This window comes from Corvus brachyrhynchos, unplaced genomic scaffold, assembly GCF_000691975.1.
Source record: "Corvus brachyrhynchos isolate BGI_N302 unplaced genomic scaffold, ASM69197v1 scaffold142, whole genome shotgun sequence".
NCBI lineage: Eukaryota > Metazoa > Chordata > Aves > Passeriformes > Corvidae > Corvus > Corvus brachyrhynchos.
This window is the reverse complement of record NW_008237226.1, coordinates 3,560,411-3,577,425: the sequence shown is the minus strand read 5'-3', so window position 1 is coordinate 3,577,425 and position 17,015 is coordinate 3,560,411. Positions and strand designations below refer to the sequence as shown.

Sequence of the window (17,015 nt, the reverse complement as noted above, 5' to 3'; positions counted from 1 at the left end):
GCCAAGGAAAAATACATATGTAATAAACACAGGAGAAATAAGAAATTTAAATAAATTCAGTATAAATCACTACATATCTAGTCCTGAATCAGTATTAAAATGGATTTTACCCTATCTTGAGAATGTAGAAAAGCTAAAGATATTTCCATTTGTTAACAATGTAGACCTATCTTTTTTTCCATATTTGAATTCACAGAGAACACAGACATATAGGACTGGATATTGAAACAGAAAATACTGAACGAGTAACATCATTTATAACATTTCAAAACCTTGAGACAGTACAAACTCCAGTGGTTATTCCCACCATATCAGATACTGTTCACAATGAGTACTTAACAGATTTGAAGTTGAGAGGGCATTCCCAGGTTAAATGGAATGCACATTCCCACAAAAAAGTTATGAACAATGAAGTCTGTTAAAATCATACATCGTGGTATTTACTTCTGCCAACTTTTTTTTGAGATGTAATGAAAATTTTCAGAGTTCAGTGAACAAATTTGCATTAGCTTTTCTATCATATCAGATAAGTTGTATCTGACACCACTAAAACACAAGAGGTTTGAAAATGTCTCAGCTACAGCAGTTTTTGTGATAAGAAAGAAATGATCACAAACGACAAATTTTATCTCAAGAGAAGACAGAGTACCATCAGATGTATAATGAACTAAGACATTGTTCTGCATACCTACCTAAGAAATTTAATAAAAGAATGTAGACTTCTTTGTCAGAGTGTGCTCACAACTCACTTCAATGGGCAGAAATGAAATCAAAAGCCTTCTATGACATCTTTGTTTCATTATACCAACATCAACAAAAAAAGGTGCCAGTCATTTAGAAGTGCATTAATTTCAAATGCACCTAACTTACAACTGTGCAATATATTTATCAAAGGCTAAAACTAACATCTAATTCTGTCTCTTATATTCTAGAACTGTTCATGAACCAAATCAATACAGCCATTCCGTCCTAATATATTAGGCATTTTTACTGTATTATTGAAGATTTGTGAATAAAATTTCTATCAAGACAAAATACTACCCTCCAAAAAAAGCAGCTGCCTACATTCTGAGATTCTTCAATACTAAAAGTTTTTCTAAGTCTATCCGTGTCAGAATATAAATTCTTAGGTCATTTATATCTTGTGGAAGAGTTCTTCATATTTTTACATGTTTAGATGTGTTCCAAACAATTTTTTTCACTCTTAATTTAATCTTGGGGAAAAAAAAAAAGTAGTAATGCCTATTTTAGATTTGAATCTATTCCTTCTGAAATAAATTTTCATCCTTTCTGGTTTTGCTAAAGCTACTGAAATGTTGTAGCCAGTACTGCTGCTGCTGATACACAACATCTATGCTGTATGAATTGACAGGCGACCAAGTGTCCCTCACACCACATTTTAGACACATACATGGCTTAGAAACCTGCACTGCTTTTCAGCTTATGTGTGTCCCAGCTATTAATAGCATGTGAAATCATGATGGATTATCTGTCTGTGTAAAAAGAAGTGGGAGCCTGGCAGGGTAGCATTCTCCAGGAGTAACATTTGGCTATCAAACTTCACTCTATGCTCCCACTTTGCAACAGAGAAGTCTGCTGAGCTTCAAGACTATCAAAAATACCTTTCTGCTTACTACTACAGAGATCCTACCTACAGAGCAGGTGTTTTTTGCATCTTTTCCAGATGCTAATCACAGACAATGATAGACATGTTGGGTGGCTACAAAACATTGAGCTATCAAAACAAGAGAACAAACAGTGTCTGTCAGATTTGAACATATTTTCCTGATATCAGAATAGATTATTAGATTTGTAAGACCCAACAATTTTTAATCGCTTCCTTAATGCAGTTGAAAATACACTTTTTAAAAGATCACTTCAAACAGCACAAACTGAAACATATCACCACCATATCATCACATTCAGAGTAAAGGCTCTGTGTCAAGGTCATGAGGCAGCAGGCACAAACTGAAATATGGGAAACTGCACTTCAACATGTGAAAATAAGTTTGGGGTGTTTTTCCTTTCCCCTCATTGACACTGGTAGAACACTGGAACGTGCTCCAGTGGTCAAACACTGGAATGGCCACTCAGAGAGACGGTGGACATTCAAAACTTGACTGAACACAGCCTTAGGCAAGCTGCTCTACCTGATCTTGCTTTGAGCAAGGGGCTGGAATAGTTGATCTCCAGAGGTGCCTTCCAGCCTCAACTGTTTATGATTTTAAGTTGTTAACATTTAAGCTTGCCTGCACAAACAAACATGTTATAATGGAATAAATTAATTTTGAGGATCCAAGCACACATACAACCTATTATTTTTAATACTGTCATTATTTTTAATATTGTCAAAACTGGAAAACAGAATTACAGTGTGGTTGATGTTGGTAGGGACCTCCAGAGGTCATCATGTCCATAACTATCCAGAAGGCTGATAACATTCTAAAACTTGCAAAGAAATGGATAAAATTTACAATTTCTTTACCAATTAATAAGTAAGTAGATGCAAAGTCCAACAACTTGTAAAAAAAGCTACTCACCTTCAGCTTTACTAAGTTCCAAAGCCAACTGCTCTCTGGCTTTGGTTTCCTCATTAAGACGTTCTTGTAGCTCTTCCTGATACCTGATAAATTCTGTGGCCTCTTGTTGCTTCTTGAAGGACTCTCGCATGAGTTCTGTCTGAGTAATTTTAGCATGTTCAAGCTATCACAGGAAAAAAAAATTACAGAAATTAGATAAACACCTATTCTATCATTCCTATTTAATTAACAGTTGCTTCACAGAGTGATGGGAAGTCTCACATAACTTCACTAGACATTTGATATTTGATATTTGATAACATTTGATAAAATCTTTATTGAACACTCATTTGCAGAGTTCAAGATGAAGACTGACTTACAAAAGTCTAAGCAAACAGTCTTTGTCAGCATAGTGAACTCCATGAGCCACCTGGCTAAATCCGTGTCTTTGTTCCGGTAATTCCTGATTTATGAGCTTACACTAGATTCACCTTTGTTTAGACAACGTTTTGCACTAAATACGGGTAAGTTACCACCCACCATACACTTACAATGGCTTAAAAACATTGTATAAAACTGGCAGAAGCCTTATTATGAATTGACTCAAGTAGTGCTTCTCCTCTTTTTCTCCTTAACATAAAGATAGATGAGAACACCAGGAAAATGTGAATTTTCATAGTATTGCACATTTTAACCAACAAGGGAGTAAAGCAGTGCTTCTTCCAACAGTGTCAACCTACCAGAATTACTAAGGATTTTTAAAATTCTTCTCCCCTTCTCTGGTGGGTTAATATTTAACATGTTAATGTTTAATACAGATGCAGTACAGTCTCACTGTGCCAGTATCCTGGAGTACTGGAAAACCATGTCACATAGAACTGCATATTTACAGTTTAGACATACCCAAAATGATAAATTCAAAACTAAATAAATTAGAATTATAAAAGTAAAATAGTGCATAAAGACAAAACATTTTTAGAAGTTTTGATTACACAAAATGTCCATTTAAGATAACATCAAACTGAAATCAATTACTAAAATCTTTACCTCTCAACTATTAACATTTATAGTCTACAGCCACCTCTCTGAGGGACACAAACACAAATTGTTAGAGCTGAACTCTGCATGAGTTCTTTGTGTGGCTTGTATTCAAAATAAGACAATTTATTTTGAATAAGAGCAATGTCAGAAAATGAAATAACACATCTTCTGCTCCTTTGGTTTCTTGGTTGTTTTTTTTTTACTTTTTAATATTCTGGTTATTGGCAGATATTTGAAAGAGAACAACACCTACAGTTTCTATAAAATATTCCATCTCTCAAAAAAAAAAAAAAAGCTTTCACACGAAGTCCCACTAAGATCGTGAATATGAGGAGTTTGCTTTAAAAGCTCAGAAAAATGGGTTAAGGAACATTAAATAGAATAGTGCACACAAAATTATCCACTTTGAAAAGAAGGTCTGAATAATCAATACATTCTCTTTTATAGACTGAATTTAAATACTCAATTTCTTTTCTACAGCATTCCTTTTTAGATAGACATCACTAACATGTTCATGTTATTTATTTATTCTGCCAGGGGTTAAAGAAAGGTCTAAATACTGCAACTATCTACACTGATTTGAGATATTTTTAAAAATCACTGAGCACCCTGACTGTAGCCTTGTATTTTCAAGTGTTTAATGAAAGACCTATCTCAGATAAAAGGGAAACATATGATAGATTCACTGTACAGAGACAACCGTAAAAGTGGCTTCCTGAAATGCATGAAATATTCCAGTTAAAACTCAGAATAAAAATTACTCTCCAGCTTTTTTCAGTAATAACAACTCGAAGTATTGTTAAAAATATCACAGGGCAAAACAAAAAAGAAGTACAAACACAAACATGATTTTTTAAGATCAACAGTTTCTCCACGGGATCACTGGAAGCAATTTTCCAGCTTATGCTAGTTACTGTTACTAGTTAGTGCACCAAAGCTAAAAAGGAGCAACTTTGACTGCAGTCTCTCCCCCAGTGTGAATTATTCTCAGTGAGAAAAATGAAATGGAGTAAGTAACACTGAAGTGCTTTAAAAGGAGATCTCAAATATCTGGAATTTAACATATTTCTGTCATTGTTAAATTTCTTGTGTTAGAAATGATCAATTGTATAACTGAGGCTTTTTCAGTGCCCACTGAAAAGTGACTAGGAAAAGGGCCTATCAGCAGTACATAATAATTTTAACAGTAGAGACAATTTTATATCATTTTTCATTGCATTCTTTTCTATTTAAGCTTAATTTCTTTTAAAAACTTGTATACTTACTGAATAGGGAGGTGTAGGCAAGGAGATTTTAGAGACAACTTTTAAAATGTGCCCGTTTTTTTTGTGGCTGAAGTGAAAAATTGAAGTATTTACAACTACAGAATTATTCTCATCCAAATGTTCGGTGAAAGGAAAAGGATATGGTAAAGGCACACGAGATTCAACCTCATATGTATCTTCTTCTTGGCCTTCAGTGCACAAACCACTGAACAGATTAGATGCCCAGTAGGTGCGGTAAGAATCCATTCCAGAAAATATTGCTCTTGCTGTCTTCTCAACCGTCCCGTGGGTATTTTGCACTAGCTGGGCTGGCTTTAGAAATTTCTGACAGGAATTTGTAACAGAACACGTGCATTTAACACATACCAGCACAGTCGGTGACAAACCTACTCTGAATCAGTAGGAAGCCTCAGATCACTTTTCAAGCTGAGTAATTCAGGGGTGGATTAATCCCAAACAGAGGTACAGGAAAACTTCGTATGGTCACTCCTAAAAAATCCTTCTTAGAGAAGTTTCACGTGAAAAAGCAACAGACATCTCCCAACAGCAACTGGCAAATAATTTCCAAGGCAAGGAAGCACAATTTTCTTCTACCCACACAGGATCGCTGCAGCAGACAAGCAAGCTAACAAAACTGAAACTAAAAATTTTCCAACTCCACTACGGCAAATGAAAGAAAAATACAGGTATGTCATTATTTGCATTCATCCTTGTTTCTGGAGTTAGTTCAACAGGAAGAGCTTTCTCAAACTCTGCTAGCTTAAAGGCTTCCTTCTAGTATCTCCCAACTGAAAGAGTTCAGGGGTGTGGCCCAGTTTTTATTAACCTATACATAACACCAGCAGGTGGAATTTGAGTTAATACACCCACTGTATGCCTTGCCTTAAGTTTCAAACTGCACTTTGGGCCTGAAAGTGTGTGTTCAGACAGGTCTCATACAGTTACTTTGAAGATTTTGCCAGGTTTCTCTTACTCTTTTAAGTCTATTTGAAAAAATGGGTACATGCCTCTATGCACAACACAACTGATCAGAGGAAAGGTTAAAATCTTTTCTGTATGTAACCAGTTTTAGATTATAAAATTTTGCAGACTAGGAAAAAATAAAATATTCAGTTTCTGAATATTTAAAAATTATTTTCAAGTCACCTATATATCCGTGGTATATACAAGAAGTGTATATAATCCAGTAAGCACACACCAGACACTGCAAAGGAAACAAGCCTGAATGCTTGCAAAGTTTCTCTACAGAACAGCCAGAGAGATGTCAATATTTACACTGTGTGAAAATGTGTAAACAGATGAATTTTTTATTAACCTAAGAAAAAAAAAGCCAAACATATATGATCACCAGAGATAAATCCATCTTTGCATAAACGATATTAATGAAAAAAAAAGTGTCTATGTATTTGAGACATAACTCTGTTGCTGGTATTGGCAAAGTCTCAGCTACAAAGCTATGAAGGAAAATACTTTGATACCTTTGAATTGAGAGGTACACAGTCTAAAAGTAAAGCACATGATAAACACAGTGTGATTTGAACTGAGCTAGGTATATAGTTCCCATTCCAGTTAACAAGGAAGTACTCCAGGCAGCAACCAGCATCCCACCAACACAAAGTACCCTGATAGCAAACTGCCCCTTTTTTGGATACTATTCCTGAATCCCATACCTCACATAAATGCTAGAGCACAGACTCCTTTTCTGATAGCAAGTTGGATATGTGCTTAGCTGGCTAGGTTTAAACCATAGTTGGAAGAGACAGCAGGAGAGCTCCACCTTTTTGGCCAGTCAATCGACTAAAATGTTTGTCAAGAGAACTAGGCACAGTTCCCCTTATTCCTCCCTCTTCACAAGGGCCAGCTCTATGTGCTCTGACACCTCCTGTCTCATCTCTGGATTGTAGCAGAATGCAGGTGATCCGTATGAGCCATGACTGCCCTAGATTGATAAGAATGCCCAAATTCAGGCTTCCTCTACAGACGAAAGTAGATTTCTAATAGGAAACTAAATTCATCAGTAAAGTCATGTTGGAGCAGTCTTTTTTGGGGGGGAGGCACCTGAAGCATTGTCTCACCTGTCAAAATGAGCCCTATGGGTTTTAGGCTTATGAAAACACAATCACAAGAAAAATAAAGCCCAACTGAGACACAAAATGTAAAATGCTTCTCTATTAAATAACCCCACCTGATTTGAAGTTTCATTGATAGCTTCCAGAAGCTTCTCAACAGCTGCCTGCAGTCGAGAGCTAATATTCAGAATGAGCTCTTCATTTTCAGGATCTATTTCCATTCCACTTTCTGCAAGATGTTGGCTCAGCAGTCCTTCACCTGCTGCTCCTGACCACACGTTAATATCATCATCTCCCATACTAATACCATGATATGAGGAACAGGACTCTGGGAAAAAAAATAGTTACCATTTCACACAGACTCTTAGCAATTGCAAACATGAAAAACTGTACAACTGAGTTACAGTAAGAAAGACAAATCAGAAAATGATTAAAATATTCATCATAGTCACAAAAACAGAAAGGGAAATATTGCATACTAAAACTCACACAAACAAGATAAACAATGTATTAATTAAAAAGAAGCAGAAGTGCAAGAGAAAAGGAGATATTAACAGACAATATTTTAAACATACTTTCAGTATGCTTAGGGGCTCTGACACTCATCTTCAAACCTTTCTTATGACCAGTAACCCTTAGTACTTAGAATAACTTGCAGTAATACTTGCAAGATTGTCTTTAAAATACAAATCAGTTAAAAAACCCCAAACAAAACCAGAAACAGACTGTCAGTCCCTGTTTCACCAACACCCAATTACGTTACTGTGCATTAACACAAAACTGTTCAAGTCAGTGAATCAAACTCAAGTGAGTAAAAGGAAAGGCATGCATGCAATTCTTAGGACAAACAGACCAGAATACAGAACAACAATATTCAGCATGGTTATTAGTGAACTGAAAATATACTAAGATGGGTAGCTGAACAAATCAAATACAGTGCAGCAGCACTGCAACTCTCCCTGCTGCTGGGCCAGCTGGCACTTGCCCGCTTCTCAATCTTCTTGAGGTCTGATTCCATTTAAGGACATTATCCATTCTTTCTGAAAAGTCAGACACACAAGCTTTGCCTAGACTGATAGCAATTCATCTAGAAAACAGCAAATTTGCCATATTTAGAATTCAAGGCTGTGTTTAAGCAGTGCAAGTGAAAGGAAAGTCTTGAGATGTTTTAAAATCACACTTTCAGTATGAAAAAACAATACAGTGGGTACATCGTGACAGTAGAAACTATTGTTGATAAAGTCTTTTAAAATAAAGAAATGTTATGTCCTTAGACTGATAGATTTGAAATGTCAGAAATAAATGCTACTGTGGAGATTTTTTTTAAATGACAGTTTATTTAAATGAAGTATATTTCTGGAACATATTTAAAATAAAATAAATCTTTTTATATAGTGCTTTTTTTCAACAATTAGATGTTTTTGCTTAGGATTTTCTCAAAAATATCTTATTTTTCAGGAACAGCAGTATGACTAAATGAATTAAGAACAGTCAATGCCTGTTTAGTAATGAAGTTGCAACACTGGGTTATCTTTGAATTCGAGTTCCTCGTTACTCCACATATTGTGACTGTTGAACTAGAACAGTTTGTTTAGCTACAGAAATCGAATCGAAATTGTAACAGGTCAATCTCACAAACTGACTTTAAAAATGTAGTTAGGTCTTGTTGGTTTTGCCTCCTAACCAGGTAGGCAAATAATACTGGCAGGCATATAACAATATGAGCACTCTTGTTGATGTTGTTTGAACCTAGCAAGCAAGTCAAATTCTAGTTTTGAGGTTTGCCTTTAGCTTTTTTTTTAACAAGTTGCTACATGATTAACCACCTGGTGTACTTAACATACATTCCTACCTGCAAGTATTCTGACAATAATATCTGCAGCCATATATATGACCCATACACAACAAACTAATCTATAGTGATTTTAATTCAGGAAGGTTTCACTTCGTTTACTTTTCTCTTAAAACTGCTAAGATTTCAAATGCAGATGCATTTAGTAATTTTTTTCTTCTAGTTGTATTACTACTGTTTCATATCTCCTTTTAGATATGTGGGATATAATGTTACAAACTGTTTTCACACTCCAAAGGGAAAAAACAGAAGCACACTATATGCATGAATGGAACGAATAACCAGATGAATAGAATATACATTCACATGGCACCTTTCATCTACACAGGATTTCAAAGCACTTTTGAGTACTGCACTTTGGAACATAAGTTATAAAATCCTCTAGTGGAATCACCCTAGCAGTGGCTAGCAGTTATTTTCTGCCAGCACACTAAATATTTGCAGCAGGTTTATAGACCATAAAAACTTCCCCACAACACCCTAATATTCCATCCCCCTGCCGTATAAGGAAGGCTGCAAAATTAATAATTTACATTTTTTATTCAATAGCATTTTGACTTCTTACCACCCAAATTTGGGCTGGGTTTGGGTGCTTCAAAATATCAATAGTGATGCAGAAGCTTTAATATCCTCAGAGTAGAAAGGACCTTCATTTGAGATGGACATCGAGCAGCATAAGTATTTCCAAATGCTGTGCCAAAGTATTGGTTAAAGACTGAGTTGAAGGAAAACGTATTCCCTACTGAGCCACCGACACACTTACTGCAGCACCTGATGCTCTTTGGAGGCCACCCATCTTAAGAACTGACCAGGTAAGACCCTGCTTAGCTTCAGAGATCTCACAAAATAAAAGCCCACAGTACAGTAGCACAGCTATAAACAAGATAAAACAATGACATATTAGTTATTGCACAATCTAATTCTTTCCTGATGGAGTACAAATTATCTCTGCAATGTTCCTGTTTTCCTTCTCACATTTAACCCATAATTCATGTCCTGTCACCCTTCTATTTCAGTAAATTATTTGCTCGAGAGGTACATCTGAATTGTGCAATGATGATTGTGTGTAAAATACAAAAATAAAGATTATACAAAATGACTGCAGAAATGTGCAGTTGGTTGCAAAATCATCTGAACTGGCTGTCTGGAAACATCTGGAGAAAAACTTAGAAACAGTGATCGCAGCTCAGAATGTAATTTTTAAAAGCCAGGTCCGGAATATGTTTCTTACATTAATAATATCTCGAATATTATTATTTCTTCTTGCTAGTGACCAGTACAGCACCAATTGGCCTCCAGGAACTCATAAGACTTAAAACTCCTGGTATTTTATGACAATTCTTTTGTAATTCACTTCCATTTCTTCTGGATAAATACAAAACAAATCAACATTAAAACTTCATTTTGTTATATGAAATATCTCAGAACAAAACATCATAATTTACCTGAAACATAATTATAAGAAATGAGGAAAGAAAAAGTGAGCTGTCCCTGAAAATATAATCTGGCACATGGAAACTTTACTAGTCTCAAAGATAACAAAGGAAAACCAGTAAGTATCAAATGCACAAAGAACTTGTAATAATTCTGACTACACCATGGGGCTGGTAACCCAAATGATAAATGTAGACATCCATCCTATAATTTCTACAAAGTGGAACTTAAGAACACAAATTCACATTAAATGCCTTCCTAACCGCACAGTGAAAGTCTCTGTATCTTCTTCCCCCCAAAATGGTCTTAGTATAGCATCTTGGTACAGCATCTTTCCACAAGAATTTCAGTGGTGGAAGCAAGAAAAAGAAATATTGTCCAGTCTCATTAATCACCCGTGGCAACTGAATTTCTAATCCCCATTTGTTTATCCTTATAATGTCGTTCAATCTCCCACCCCCACAGAACTAAACAAAATTTCTCTGTCCTGCAATTTTGTTTTTCAGTCAATACAAAATAATAAATAGAATATAACTGGCCTACGTAAAACTATCATCTCTTTGTGTAAATTCTGTCCTTGTAATGAAAAAAGAATCAACCAAAGAAACAAATGTTTGTGTTGCCTCCTGTGCTATGGAGCATGCAGTTCAGCACGTCAGACGTCATGGCGCACTAAATCTTAAGAAAAGTGCTTAATTATACAGTGCTTGCTCAGAAGTTTCAGATACAGAAGCTTTTTATGAACTGCCAACTGACATTTATGAAGCAATACATATTCTGCATCATGTAGAGCCAGTATCTCAGTTTACTCCTGGGATTCCACTAAAGAATTAAGGTGAGGGGGGTTACAAGTTGAAAACAAAAAATCAGTTTTGTGGCAGTGCAGTGTTTAGCTATTTATTACCTTTTTCCTGGTACACTGCTCAGAAATAAGGAGCTCAGAAAGTAGGCAAGAGGGTTTAATATTCAAAGAATGCCATAATCTCCCAGGCTTTTCCAGAGCAACCTGCATTACTGCAGTCCCTCTACCCAAGTAAAGTCAGCAGATTACTGTGCACAAATGCCATTCACTACCAATGATATGCTTTATGACTGAAATTTGAACTTTACTTACTCTTCTAGAAATAAAATCCTGTGCTTTCAGATAACCTAGTTAAACCCTGATGCGCTCTATAAATCAGGTGCAGTTATGACCTTAATGATTCAGCTTTTAAAATGCTGAAACTCAGCAAAAATAGTAAGCTGAGTTTTGTTTGTCAGTAAATGTTCAGATGGTCAGAAAGAATTCACTTCAATAAACATCTGATTTTACTACTTTATTATTAGATTTTTATTGGTATAAATTTACTCCTACTGATTTCCTAACTAATTAAAAAAGAAGATCTGTTTGGCTAGGTATTAGAAAATAAAATAACATGCACAGTTTAAAAAAAAAAGCCGTGTCCGCCTATTTTTTCCATAAAACAATGAGGAAAAATTTCAAAATTTTTCCTCTCAAGCCATTTAGTGTTAGTATAGGAAATGAATAAAGAGTTCTACTGCTGAAAACACAGAATTTGTCATCTAATTCCATTTGAAGAAAAATCAAATACTTTAGCTGATGAAATAGTACTATTATGGCGCCATGACCCCAGTGGCAGAAAGGATGCTGCTGTACCATTTGGAAAGCAAAAAAGGAGAACTGTGAATACAACTCCAGATACATTACAAACCATACATTCAGCCATTATAGCTACTGTAAGGCTGGCCCTTCTTTAATTTTCACTTTTTACTTTGTTTACTCCTTCCTTCATTGTTATTCTGAATGTAAGGAAGCATGCAAAAAGGATACTGGAATGAAAAACTGGTAGGTGGACAGTTTGAATGCTGCTCTGTACCAAGGAGGGGCATTACAAGAACAAACACACTGCTTTGTTACAGAATAGTGAAACCTGACATACCTCTTCAAAACACGCTAAAACAGCAAACACAAGAGTTCAAACAGTCAAACCTTGTCACTGGCAGAATGGAATAGAGCTTTCTTCTATCTGAAGAGAGTACTCTTCCATCACAAGACTTTGCAAGAAATTAGCAAATCATTCCAATTACAGGGCATGTTGTGTGTTTAGACAGTAGCATTATGAAAGCCAGGAACTGCGTTTTGCTAAATATATGTAGTGCAAGTAATCCATATTAAGAATTGTTAATGACAATAATTAGTGACAAATACAAGAATACACACTGATGTGCAAGAGCAGGCAAAACTGAATGCATCAAAAACTAAGGCCAGAAGCTTAATTATCCAATCTGCTATTTAAGGAAAAAGGCAAGGCTTCAAAAGTTTCAAAAGATAGTTTTTCTCACAACTAAATACAGTGAGATGTGTAGAAAACAAAAGTTACTTTTTTTTAATGAAACAGCAGTACAAGAATAAAAGTGCTGTTAACTTGAAAAATTCAAAAATTTTTCGACTACAGCTTTATATATTTCATTGCCCATAACATTTTGAGTGATCAACTGAAAAAGATGTCTCTATGCTACAAATTCATACAGCCTTTCCTAACCTGCCCCGAGGCTTAACGTGACCTATATTTAAAGCCAGAGGGAATCAACAATATGCAATAATCTACATTTTGAAAGAAAGAGGCAAAGTTCACCTTTGTTTACCAGTTGTATTACTATCGTGTAATAGACACTTTCTTAATACTGAAATGTAGTATTTGACTTCCAGTTCTTTTTCTCATTCATAGTAGTTAAAATTCCAGCCAAATCCAGATGTATAATGAGTTTCAGGCTGAATTGATCTGTTGTTCATTAGTTCCCCACAAGACCCAGGATGCATGTGCAAAACCTCAGTGGTACCTAAATGGCAATACAATTGAGCACCTACTCTTGCCCAAAAGAGAAATGAACACTATCCTAGTGCAGTCACAAGAAAATAAACAGAGCCCAGTAGAGTTCTTAGACACTGGTATGCAGCTAACTACAACATCAAAATGCTCCTTTAGTCTTGTGCCAACTAGCACTCCTGGAAACAGCTGATGGGCAAGTGTTGGCAGTTAAGAAGTTCTTGGAACTGTGTCCAAAACGTAATTTGCACGCAAACACCTCTTTAGGAAGCTAATGAAGTCCACAAGCATATATATAGGCTTGTCCCACGCCAGCTGCCCTCAGTGACCAGCAACATACCTATGTACCTTCAGTGCACTGCTGGAGATACAGCCCTTGACACTAGCTCCCATTCCCCATACATACAGTGGAGGGTGTAAGTGCTGCAAGATGCCATGGAGCTATGTTTCATTCTCTTTGCCTCCTTCAACAGAAACTTTTTTTTTCCCCTACTTCTCAATCACTTTTCTATTGTGCTGCAGACTTTGCAACAGGACCCTAGATGTGAGTTGTAACTGGTGTGGGGCATGACCCAGAAAACTCCTGAAATGTTGTCTCTTAAGCAGATATGTCATATGCATTCAAATGAAAAATAGGTTGTGGGGGCTTTTTCCTAAAAAAAAGTTTAATTTAAAATGTCAAAACTAAGAGCATTTAAATATGTCATTAAAGTATGCAAATGATACTTCTTATGAAATATAAAACCATACAATCAGTACCTTTTTCATAACCCACACGGATGCAGGGTTTCACTGACTCCTCTGCCTCAGTGTCCCATCCACCTTGTTTGGAAGGCTGGACTTTCCCAGACCGATCCAGTAATCCAAGAACATGCTGACCAATTGTCTCCTCCATTGCTACAGTTGTCTTCACAACTTCTAAAAGAATCTTCATGAGTTTTTCATTAGCCTTCTGAAAAACATGCCTGCAGGACAGAAACTAATCAATCCTCTCATTTTTCCGTGATTTCCAAGTGGGTTTTATCCCTTATACACCCTTGCAACCAGAAAAGATTTGCAATCGAAATAACAAAATTAAGACTTCTTTTTTAAGGCTAAATCCCACATCATATAAATACTAAATACACAGTTGTGTTAAAAGTCAGTTCTTTGTACAAAATATGTAAAAAATCAAAGTATTTATCAATATTTCTACTTCTATCCTGGCATTTTATCTAGTTATTCTTTTAAAGTAGAGGTCTGCTTTTGCCTGGTGTTCATTACAAAATCAATCTTTTCTCAAAATGACTGTTAAGAAAATTCTTCCTCTACACAGATCAAAAAAGTTACAGAATAGTCAAATGGGATTATAAAATAAAACATTAGTAACAATATAAACCTAATTCACATATGTACACACAATATGTATATAAATATATGTGTATAAATAATGTTTATGATTCAATGTGTGTAATACAAAATATATAGTAAGATAGGATAAGATTTGTCTCATCCTCTATGCCATTACACGGTTAGGCTTTATAAAAAACAAGACACAGTTTACCCTAAAGTACATAAACTTAGAAATATGGTTTTCTAGAACAAAAGATGCACATTATCATCAGTCAAAATAAAGCTTATAAATATTATTACTATAACAGCAAGAACATGATTATCAAAATTTAAGAAAAATATTTTCTTAACAGTTCTAAGCACCTTTCTTTAGAAAGAAGAGCTGAAGGTGTTTCATCAGGCTTTCTTCCCCCATCTTCATGCTCAAAGATCTGCTCTCTCACATCATTTTGGTTTTCATTTTCATTCTGAGTAAGTTTTGGCAGAGGGAGAGAAAACAAAAAGGACAGGAATCCTGTCATGTCAGAATCAACATATTCTTCTTATATACAGTAGAATATGAAATTTAAAACCTAAATTAGTTGTCATTTCTTTTTAATACTTCTGCACCAAATTACAAATCAAGTAATACTCTAACTGTGTGGAAAAAAATATTAACAAGACCAAACCAGGAAATCCAAGGCAGGACCAATTAGAAAGAACTTTGTTACACTGATTAAGCAGTTGTTGTATTTTCTGTTTGTGTTGCTATAGCAATATGAAAAAGTGAGTTTACCTAAGGAAATAGCTGTAGTAATAATCCCCACCTTCAAGCTGTTCAACCAGCTTCTGCTTACCTTAAGTAAAAAGGCTATGTTTGCCACTATCACCTCTTGACTCTTAAAGCTGCTCTCTTCCAGCAATACCCAACATATCTTAGAAAAATATATTACATAGAAAGAGTAACAGTGAAAAGGAAACTTCTGCTGGTTTTACATGCCACGGTTGCCCGGAAAGTCAAAGTCCATATTTACCTCTGTCTGTGTGCTGTTGTTTTGTAACTCACAAAACAGCCTCTCTTTTCCGGGTACGGAATGTTGTTTCAATGATTCCAGTTCTTCTAAAAGCATCCTCTCTCTCTCTGCAACGAGGCTGTCATTCTCCATTGAGACACGCTGAGAAAGAAGTGTTATAGAGGCTCACACAGTTTTTTAAGCTTCTGAGTAAAGGAAATCCTGTCACTTCTAATTTGTTACAGACCTTGAACAATGAAATTTCAGTCCATCTCTTTAAATCATTACAAACACTTACTAGAATGGACTACAGCAAAAAAATACTTAAACCTCCCTTAAGATTTTCATACCATTTCTATGCTCTTTAGCAAACACAACGGTCACAATGCAAGCTGGAGGGAATTTCTGAATATTACATGCTATAACATGTTTTGCACAAGAAAAAAGATGAAAATAACTTATTTTTATAAAAAGTCCACACACATTCTCTTTTAGAAGAGCTAGAAGTGTTCATGGCTTAAACACAACGCATACATTCCTACCCAGTTCTTATGAACATACATACTTGGCATTAAAAACTGGAAAAATCCCAGCAGCCTAAGTTCTACTTAATGATTTTTATCAGTTTCAGGAATTTGCAACCCTGACAAAGATGCAGTTACAAACTGAAAAAAAAAAAAGTAAGAGGAGAAAGTATGCATATATCAAAAGGAAAGATTTTCAGGATAAATGATTCTGTTACACCTTTAAAGCTGCTAGGAGAGACACCTGATGTTGCTGCAAAGGATTCCTAAGGTACAAGTGACTGGCTTTCTAGATTCCAGAGTTCCTCAAGCCCAAACTTAAACAGAGCAGAACCAGGTTTGGAAAAGGTCTGAAGCTCCACACCACAGTGAAAGCAAAGAATTTTAGAATTCACTGATTACTACCTTCATGTGCATTTCGATAATGTTACATGGTTGAAATTAAATTAGAGCAAGACATATTCTTCTGAATTCTGTTTACTTTGTCTTTTAGTGGAAAGAATCCTTGAAAGATACATCTATAAATGACACTATTTTTGAAGTATTATTCATTAAGATACACTAATGAGTTTCATTAGCACATCTACTGCAGGCTTTGAAGAGATACAGAGTGACAGCAAGTTAAGTTTGAAAAGGCAAAGAAACATGGATGTTTCCCACCAAACCCCACAGATTTTGTTTCATTCTGAAAGTTGGTAAGGACTTATCTCCTGGAACTGGGGAAAAAAACCCCAAAATGCCAAACCACATTGTTGCAGGAAGCCACTGATACTGTTCAAGTCCGAATGGTGAAAAACAAAGAATTTTATAGTATTTCTAGCCATGGCTGGTGGCTTCATTGATGTAAATGGCTGCTAGCCTGCATCCTGCATAGGGCCATGTATCTGTGAGGCAGCATGATTAACAGTGCATGCACACTCACTCTCTTCTGGCTGCTGTGCAGCACTGCAGATTTGTTCCACATTTACAGAAGTCCAAATCGATCCATCACTGTCTGAGCTTTGATTAAAGAAATATGTCTTCCATAAATATATGCATATATGTGTTTGCATGTACAAACAGATACGTGTGTGTGCACAACTGTGTAGGCATGCACAGAGTAAATATGTGCATGTCTCTCTCTCTCTCTCTAGATAGATATAAATGCATAAATAAATTC

General features: G+C 35.7%; 1 protein-coding gene across 1 annotated transcript in view; it reads right to left on the bottom strand.

Annotated features, from left to right (window-relative positions):
* The window catches only part of AKAP9 (A-kinase anchoring protein 9), an 80,712-nt gene that overhangs the window by 31,434 nt on the left and 32,263 nt on the right, over window positions 1-17,015 (bottom strand). Inside the window, 5 exon segments of the mRNA XM_017729279.1 lie at window positions 2,541-2,703; window positions 7,011-7,222; window positions 13,768-13,973; window positions 14,704-14,807; window positions 15,354-15,494. Coding sequence (XP_017584768.1) covers window positions 2,541-2,703; window positions 7,011-7,222; window positions 13,768-13,973; window positions 14,704-14,807; window positions 15,354-15,494 — 826 coding nt within the window.